The 9535-nt window shown below is 48.8% G+C and overlaps 1 protein-coding gene and 1 long non-coding RNA gene across 2 annotated transcripts; one reads left to right on the forward strand and one right to left on the reverse strand.

Moving 5' to 3' along the window:
• Positions 1-162: 162 nt before the first annotated feature.
• On the reverse strand, positions 163-4402 carry SLC10A3 (solute carrier family 10 member 3). The gene is made up of 2 exons (XM_080987501.1): positions 4067-4402; positions 163-2082 (listed from the first exon to the last, which is right to left on the reverse strand). The coding sequence occupies exon 2, from the start codon at positions 1878-1880 to the stop codon at positions 588-590; it is 1293 nt and encodes a 430-aa protein (XP_080843627.1). The 5' UTR covers positions 1881-2082; positions 4067-4402; the 3' UTR covers positions 163-587.
• LOC308466613 lies at positions 2303-9470 on the forward strand. Its single transcript, XR_013980913.1, has 3 exons — positions 2303-3048; positions 7476-7616; positions 9130-9470. It is a non-coding gene; the product is annotated as an uncharacterized lncRNA (long non-coding RNA).
• Positions 9471-9535: the final 65 nt, after the last annotated feature.

A 9535-nucleotide genomic window follows, 5' to 3' on the forward strand; every position in this document is an offset into this window, starting at 1 on the left:
TTTCAGCCAAGCCTTCAAACACATTTCAGGGGCACTAGCTTTTTTAAAAAAATGTGAAAAAATCCTCCTAGGCTGCCTCCATGTCTGCCCATCACTCCACAAAGCCCCATTTCTGCAGCTCCTGGAAGGAAATAAGAAGAAGAAAGACAGCCACACAGAACATATTATCTCTTTCGTTTTATTCAAACCCTGTATCCCTGGTGAATGGGAGAGAAGAAATGGGTCAGTTCCACCCCCCATCTTCCACCTCACAGTCAGTACAGCTCTAGCTCTAAGCTCCAGAGGCACCACTCGCTGTGTAGAAAAACAAGTAGACAAGAAAAAAGAAAACAAAAAGGCCAGATGATGTGGATTCCTAACACACAAGCAGCCTCTGGGAGGTGTGTGCTTCTCACTTCAAAGGGCCCCTTTGGTACCCAAGCCACCCCTTGGAAGGTTGAGAGGCTGAGGCCTTGGAATCCACACCCCAGGGATGGGGGAAAGCACCCCAAGACCAGCTTCTAAGGCCTATGGTATCCGTCTCTTCTTGCAGGCCACAGCCAATGTTTTGACATCTTTGGTATCTGCCTCCCCTCACCCAGGAGCACTCAGGAGCCAGCAGAACAGAGTCTGTTGTATGCCAGGTTCCCCAAAACCAGCAACAACATCTCTGAAGTGCTGCTCAGGGCCACGATGAAAGGAGCCTGCGAGGCAAAGTCAGCCTGGGCCCGCTGGAAGGAGAGCTGCAACACAGCCAGAGCCAGCAGGCTGTTCTGTACCCCAATCTCAATGCTAACCGTCCGGCGCTGTGGCCCAGGCAGCGCTAAGCACCAAGCTAGCAAGTAGCCCAACAACAGGCCAAAGAGGGGCACAGTGACGCCCGCCAGCACAATCGGGGCCTGCACATTCGCCAGGATAAAGGCGCCCATGTGGTACGCCATGAAGAGTCCTCCTATAATGAGGGTGAAGCTGAATGGCTTGATCAGGAGCAGCAGGAGGCGGGCGAGGCGAGGCAGCTTGCACTTGACCAACATGCCAGTGGAGATGGGCACAGCGATGAAGAGCAGGGTGATGAAGATCTTGAGGAAGGGGACGTGGAGAGTCTCGTGGGCACCCAGCAACCAGCCGTAGAATGTCGAGGACAGCGGCATCAGCCCCGTGGCTGCAATTGTGGACAGGAGGGTCATAGAGATGGCCACGGTGACGTCGCCACCCAGCAGCAGACTGTACAGGTAGCCGCCGCCACCGCCAGGTGAAGAGCAAGAAATGACCAGTCCCAAGGCCAGCGGCTTAGGCAAGGAGAAGGCCACGGACATGAGGTAGCCATACAGTGGCATGACCACAAACTGGCCTAATATGCCTAGCATGACTGGGTGGGGTTGGCGCACCAAGTTCCACAGAACCTCCACTTCCACCTTGCAGCCAAATGCACATTTGTTGAGGAAGATGAGAGGCAGGAGAGCATAGAGGATGGGGTTCTCAGAGAAGTGGCCCAACCCCGACGATGCCACCGGCTCTGGAGCACTGACACGGATCTGGAAATCGGCTTTCTCGATAAGTCGGTTCTGCTCCAGCAGCTGCAGCTGCAGAGGAGCTAGGCCAGCTAAGCTGGACTGAAACCCAACCATAAAACCTCCTCCCCAGGAAGCGCTGACGTTCTCAATGGCAACAACGGTAGGTTCCAGAGATTCCGCGCTCAGCCAAGCGTTGGGCCCTGAATAGCGGCAGGAAACCAGCAAGACACCACGGCTGTTTGCAGGGAAGTCAAATTCCAACGCTGTCCCGTCCCCCACACTAAGGTAAGGGCTGTCAGCAGTCGCTCCCTGAGCCCAACCAGCCACCAGCAGGTGGAGAAAGAAGAGGGCTGCCCCACCCATGGCGCAGCTGGCTGGCAAAGTCATGTAAAGGATTCATTCCATGCAGAACTTCTTTCCCTCTCCAGCATGGACAAAACATGGATTCACTGGGCAGGGGTCATTCTCCTTTTGGGCTCCGGTCCAAGGGCACCCTCTGCTGATGCAACAGTGATGGCGCAGAAGCATCCAACCTAATCAGGGAGTGGATAAGGAGGCAGAGTGTTCAAGCACACTGCACAGTGTTCACCTACAAGGAAATAAACATTGGTTAATTAAGAATTAAATTAAGAGGCACACACACCATGACCAAGTAAACCACTTCATCTGATCTCCTACCAGGGGTCAGCAAACTTTTTCAGCAGGGGATCGGTCCACTGTCCCTCAGACCTCTTGGGGGGACTCTCTCTCTCTCTCTCTCTCTCTCTATATATATATATATAAAAGAACAAATTCCTATGCCCCACAAATAACCCAGAGATGCATTTTAAATAAAAGGACACATTCTAGTCATGTAAAAACATGCTAATTCCCGGACCGTCCGCGGGCCAGATTTAGAAGGCGATTATGCCGGATTTGGCCCCCGGGCCTTAATTTGCCTACCCATGTCCTAACCCAAGGAAGGGTATTCTGGGCCTATAGCAATGTGACACCCCCCAGACGTTGCTGCACTCCAACTCCCATCAGCCCCAGCCAACGGCCAGTGAGTTTAGCTACTCTTGGCCTAGAGCATCCCAAGTGAGGGTTGTCATAATACAAACTGCAGAACCCTCTAATCTTTAACAGTCTTGCAGCCACAGATCCTCCTGTTCCACTGTTCCCTCCATTCCCAACAACTGGAACAAGGAGGGCTCTCATTCATTTGACCCTAAGGCAGGAAGGCCCACAGAGTGGGTGCTGAGACAATGAGCATGGCCAGGAAACCCCATCTGGGGGCAATTTCACAGGCTGGCTTGAATACGGGAGGGTGGATGACATAATCAGGATTATGAGAGGGGCAGAGGGATTGCCAGAGTGCTCCCAGTCTATGCAACCCTTTGCTCAGCAGAGCTAATCCAATAAAAAGGCAAGCTGGGCAACCCACTGGGGCACCCAAATTTCAGGGGTGCCTGCCCCACATAGCTAAACAATGGTATGAAGAAGCACCTGCCTGCACTTTCAAGCTAGGCAGCAGCCCAGTAACCCTCAGACCTTCATTGGCTGCCCTGTGTTAAAGGTAAAGACAAGCATAACAATCAGTGTGTCAACATTTCAACTTGCCTAGGGCAGCGATAATACACGGGGCAGCCCCAAATTTATCTTTTCTTAAAAACCTGACAAGGAAGTACCTTTTCCCTTAACCTCCCTTTTAAATTCAGCAGATAGTTTTAAAAAGAGAGAACCTTGCCACTTCCCCTATGCAGAGAAAGACAATGATTTCCCCTGTCTTCCCATCTCAGGATTGTTTTAAATAGCACCAGGCTTGCCATAAATGTACTCGCTCTAGGTGTGTTCCATTTGTTTTGGCTTGACCTCCTACAATTTCCCTTTATATCTGAGGTGTGTATGTTTTTAAGCTGCTCTGTCCAGGCCTGAAGTGTTTCCAACTCCTCAAACATTTTTAAAGCCCACGAGGGCAAGGTGTTTCCCACAGGAATTGGCCCACCACCCATTGCACTCAGTGGCCCCTTTGGCAGAGGGAGGGCGCGCGTGTGAGCGAGAAGGGGGCAGGGAGATGCCGGGGAGAAGGAGGCGCAGGGCACGAGCAGCCCCCCCGCTTTGCTCGCCTGCTTCCCCTGCAGTTCAGCTGAGTCACTTCTCTCTCCGAGCCATAAACACCTGTTGGGAAAGAGCCCGCTGGCCACAAAACTTGCTTTCTCTCTCTTGCCCCGTTTTTTCTTAGGCAAGAGGAAAAGCTCGCCGCCCTCTCGCAACACTTTCCTCCAAACCGATTCCACTTTCCCTGAAAGGGAGGCGGCCCGTCCCTTCACACCCCCCCCAGTGCGTCCTCTTATCTCCCTCTCTCCCTCCCCCTGCCAAAAAACCCGCTACAAGAGTCTTACCAAAGAAAGACCCCCCCAAAGTCAGCAACGATCCAGCAACAGCCTTGGGCAGCTGCCCCCCTCTCGATTATCTGCCCAGCCGTCAGTTAAACAAGTCCTCTGCAAAGGAGCATTCAGGGAAGCCGCGATCCTCAGCCCGAAAATCTGCCCTGGTCTGACCCCTCCGCCTCTATCGCGCTCCCACCGCCTCACCTGCCGCCGCCGCCGCCGCCGCCCAGAGCTGAACTGGCCGCTGGATTTGGTTGCGTTCTCCTCCTTCCTTCTTCCTTCCTTCCTCTCCGACTCCGCCCCCCGGGGGTGGCGGCGCATCACAATCATAGCCCCGCCCACACCAACTGAATGCGAATTCATGGCTGGATCACCCCGGGAGTTTAGCAGGGCATGCTGGGATTTGTAGTCTCCGCCGCAAAAAATAAATAAATGCTCTTTAGGCGCAGAGAACAACAGGAAAAACACTTCGGATCTGGTATAAGCAAGAAGAATTCCCTGCCATGCGCTGGTTGGCTGGCTTGTGTGTGTTTTTAAATCTCAGAGAGCAGCAGGAGGCATTAAGCTCCCTCTGTGCCTCGATAAATAGGATCATAGGGGCACTCTGGGTTCTGATTGGAGGAAGTGGACAACCACGTCTGTCCTAAATGGGAGATTAATAGTTACATTCTGCTCCGTTTAGCAAAAACCCTTTGCCTGGTTGGCTGGATCAGAAACTCGCTGAGCGCTGATTGGAAGAAACGGATGCACTCCACCGCTAACTATCTCAATGGGATTAGGCGGTGATGTGATGGAAAGGATTATGCTCATCCTTTTATTCGATTGGGCAATTTAAAGGCCTTCTATCCTCGGATTGATGGGATTGAGAGGCTTTTTGCTCTGCTGGGATTACGGATTCACTTGTATCAATTAAATGCATTTAGTTAGAGTATTTCCTGTGCTCAAGCAGAGGGTTTGGGATTATTATTTTTATTCAGGGATGATGAGAGGGAGGACTTTAATCATTGTTCCCCTTGTGCAATGTTGTGGGGAAGATAATGTTGCAAGGAAGAAAACCAAAAAGCAAGCAGAGTCCTCCCAATGCCATTTCCTGTCAGCTCAGTGACAATATGGCACCAGAGGATGTGCTAAGCAGAGGTTGATAGAAGATAATGGATGGAATTTAATATTTAGGATCTGGGATAGTTCAGTTGGTAGAACATGAAACTCTTAATCTTAGGGTTTTGGGTTTGAGCCCCACATTCGGCAAAAAGATTCCTGCATTGCAGGGGGTTGGAGTAGATGATCCTGGGACTCCCTTCCAACTCTAAGATTCTCTGTGGTTTATATACCACTTCAGATTGCTCAAAGCACTTTACTCATCATGTCTTTTGCAATACTGTACGTATTTACCTGGGTGCTATCCCTATTTTACTAAACAGGGCTTGCTTCTAAATATATATGAAACATAGCTGTCAACGTTTCCCTTTTTTTAAGGGAAATTCCCTTATTCTGAATAGGATTCCTCGTAAGAAAAGGGAAAAGTTGACAGCTATGATATGAAATAGGATTGTACTATTAGCCACAAGACTGTATTGTTTCAACTTGCTAAATTATGTAACTCACTCCAAACCACCACATTAAAGTGGAACAAATGGCACTTGATAACAATGGAGGTTTTTTCAAAACACATGGTTTACCTGTCTGTGTTTTTTTTAAATTTTAACATCTGTAGGGATTATGATTGGGACTGCAATCATAATTTTCCTTGTTTTATAGCTCCAGCTCAAGATATTTCCCTCCTGCTTTGTAGTCCCATCACCTATTAAAAGCTCCTATGATTAGGCCTTCAAAAGATGTAACAAGTATACCAATTTAACCACCTTAATGACTGGCAAGCTTGATTGCTGCAGTTCTAGTCTTTGTGCATCTGCGTTCCAGTCACTGGGGAAGAACAGCAGGAGGGGGTGATTGCCCTCATCCCCTTGTCATAGGACTGGGGGGACTGGTGGTCTGGATATCATCTGTGGGCAGAGGCATACCTAGGCTCCCTTGTGTCCTTGGCAAGGAACTGCATTGGTACACACACACAGTCATGTGCACCTTTGGCAAGATGTTTGGGTGTGGAGAGGTGTGATTTTTGCACCCTTTCCTGGGTGGGGGCCAACCTAGCAGACCCCTAGGTATGACCCTGTCTGTAGGTTCCCTCCAAGCCTGTAGTTTTATATCTGTAAAATGATATTCTGAAGAAAGAAAGGCTACTGAAGTAGTCAAACCAGTCTCTTAATAGCTCTAGCCAGGCCTGTTTAGCATCTCTTTGCATGACTAGGCAGTCCAAGTGACTAATTTGCTGCAGAAACTATGACTGGAGATGCTTTCAGAAGCTGAGCAAAAAGTGGACAGGTTCCCTGCCGCCGCCCCACCCTTGAGGTGATGTCATCAGTGAATGTCGGAGGAGAGTTGATCATCAGCTAGGTCAGCTTTGGCTTTTGTGGAAGTCTGGAAACTTAATGGTGGAGCATGATGTGTTTGAGTGCTAATGCTATGAACCTTTCCATCTTATACTCAACCTGTAGATGTGTGTAAATAAAACCATGTACTATAAAGATGTGTCTCTAGCATCCTTATTTCTAAGGGTAGCACACTCAAGGTATTGGTATCCCCGAGATCTCATACCACTCAGGAGTTTAGCCTGCATGTAAAATCCCACTTGTGGACTTCCCAAGAGCAGAGCCATTACTATGGGGAGGCTAGCCAGGTTGTTGTTTTTTTGCCCTGGGTGAAGCCTCCAGAGGGACTCTATTGAGGCTCCCAGCCTGTGTGTGTGCAAATGCACATGGGGTGTGTTTGTTCCAAACAGGGTCTTTGGCTCAGGTGAAATAAAGCCTAGTTTCACCTCCTGCCAAAGGCGGTCATTGTGGAGACAGGATGCCAGCTTACATAGGCCTTGGGTCTGATCTAGGTTGGTTCTTCTTACGTATTTTGTCTGCATGGTAATGATCACTGTAATTGTGAGCAAAGATGAGGGACTCTGGTGGGCCAAAATAATTGCTTTAAAATTGCTTTCAGGGAAAGGGGGCAGGGGAACAAAAGGAATATTACCATGCAGACAAACTACTTCAATCCATTGCTTGTTGGTGCCCACTCAGAAGTCACAAAGCTGCAACAAAGCCTAGTTGAGGGAGACTACCAAGTACGTGTCAATAGCAAAAAGTGTGAAGGGACAGAGAGAGGGAGACAGCTTAGGGGTGCCTTGAGCACCCTAGAGCCTGTGGCTAGTCTTGGAAAGCAGAATTGAGAAACCCCTGGTCAAATCCCAGAAGAGCTCCTGTCAGTAGATCAACTGTTCTAGGGGTTAGATGTGCCAGTTGTCCAACTCCATACAAGGCAGCTCCTTCTCTCCAGTGTGCTTACTTTGGTCACTGACACCAGCAGAAGGCAGAGCGAGCTCCATTGGTAAATCACTGGGTGAGAAGTTGGCAAGGTTTCTGACTCCCTATTGTTTAACAGTAATAACAATGGATTTTTGTATGGAAGGACTGTGAGCTCAGCTCAGTTCTGGCACTTAAACTAAATCCATTTGTTCAGCAGTGGCCCAGAGCCAGCATATTCTTAATTCTGTTTTTTGCACCAGGCTCCACTGACCATGAGACATGCTCCTGTGTCTTGCTCCTCTGATGCATCTTGATTTTCTGCAGCTCAAGGAACTTGTCTAAGTTCTGTTCCTCAAACCATTCCCATCCCACAAGGAATTTATTGCACAAGGCATGGCATGGTAGGTATTGTTTCTTTACTAACGAAAACTGATTGCAAATCTGTGCCTTAGATGACCATAAGTATGTGAAGAGCACCTGTAAACCCAAGGCAGCATATCTTTGTTTCCTTCCCCCCTTTCCAGCAGAAAGTGATTGACCCAGGTCAGCCTTCCACAACTTGGTACTCCCCAGAGATCATTGGGCTACAACTCCCATCATTGCTGATCACTGGCCAGTTGGGAGGTGGAGTCCAAAACATCTGGAGGACTCCAGGCTGGGGAAGGCTGCCCCAGGTATTGGCAATACTTGAAAGAATGGCTACCTATGGATCCAGAAGAATCACCATCCCGGGCAGGCAAAAGTTGAGATTACCTGGAACTTCTTCTGTAGGTACTGTCCGCGGACACCTTTTGCTCTCTGTTCAACAGGCAAAAGTGATTAGTTTAAGCTAGGCTTCCCTAAATGCTCTATTAAAACTGCACAACAACAGTCATAGGATGCAGCCAGCCCAGCTTTTATGGACATGATCCAAGGAAAAACTACATGTTATTCACACTCTAGAAACATGTGTCGTGGCCACTATTTTAAAGAAAAAGCAGCTGCTGATCTGGATTGGGGCCCCAGTATTATTATTATTATTAAAATTGCATATTGCTCTTAAGCTGTAGATCTCAGGGCAGTTCACAAGGTCCCATGCCAGTTTCCTAACCTAAGTCACCTTCCTCAGCTGCTATTTACGCTCAAAGGTGCCAATGAATGCAAACAGCACCTTTAAGGGCACAGTGATGTTGAGGAAAAAAACGATATGATAAGAAGCGAATACTGGAGTGGGGCAGTGGCTACTTTTTCTTCAACTTAAGTGGCTAGTTGAAGCTTTTTAAAAAAGAAGTGTGAGTAAAATCCAGTTTAGTCTTCAGCACAGAGACACAGGTATGTCCCTAGCATCAGGGTGATTGTGAGATTGGTAGAAGTGCTTCCCCCTTCTGGATGTTGCTCCCAGTTACAGAGGACAACAGGCTTGTCCACCCTGCTGCTTGTCCTGTGCTTTCTAGGCACAAGTCTGAGCAGTTTTGCCTTTGCCACTTTCCCCTGGAAATCCTACTCTTTAGCGCTCAATTGGAACAAAGGCAGCCCACAGAAAACCTGACTGCCATTTGTTACAATTCAGGGCTAAACAGAGGGTTTTCCTGAGGAAAGTGCTGGGGCAAACTAAGGTGTGGATAAGCCCATCTGGTGGCAACATGATTTGGATCACCATAACTCTGTGCACAGTCTTACATTATGCTTGCAGTGATGAAAAACCTTGGACAAGGTACATGCTGGGGAGAAAGCAGGGGAACAGGTGAGGGAGAAGATATTAAGCCCAAATCCTGGAAAAGGGCTAGAGAACCTTACCAGCTGTATTCAGCTCTAGGCAACTCAGTTGTGTGCAAAGCCAGAGGCAAAGGTGAGCAGAGCAAAGAATGTAAAGTTTTACCTTTGTACACTAGGCTAGTTTCTACTCACACTCTTCTTTGTTTTCCCTCCATCCAGGGAAGCAAGAGGCTTTATCAGAGTCAAGGACACATTCTAGCCAGGCTAGACAAAAACACTCAAGGAGAGCACAAAACAAGACTAGGAGGGGGTAGGGCTGGGAAGAGTCCCAAGGGAAGCATTTGTCTTCAGTCCCTAAGGTTCCCTACCCCAGCTATTAAAAGAGCTGCAGTAGCCCAGGTTCAGACATAGGTAGCATCCTTTCCTTCCAAGAATGTGTGAGCTGGGTCCTCCTACTGCAACAGGAAAGAAATTAGGATCCCACTCCCCAAGGGCAGATTAGGCGTTATCTGCAGTGGAAGGCCAAAATGCTAGTTGCAGACTCTACCTAAAGCAGGAATGGAAGAGTTTACAAGAGTGCAATCGCTCTCTTGGCCACTAATTGCGGATCCCAAGGGAACAGCAC

Source organism: Podarcis pityusensis (genome assembly GCF_964106645.2).
Source record: "Podarcis pityusensis genome assembly, chromosome: 17".
Classification (NCBI taxonomy): Eukaryota; Metazoa; Chordata; class Lepidosauria; order Squamata; family Lacertidae; genus Podarcis; species Podarcis pityusensis.

Coding starts and splice junctions, on each gene's coding strand:
- SLC10A3 (XM_080987501.1), bottom strand. CDS start 1,880: ATGACTTTGCCAGCCAGCTGCGCCATGGGTGGGGCAGCCCTCTTCTTT.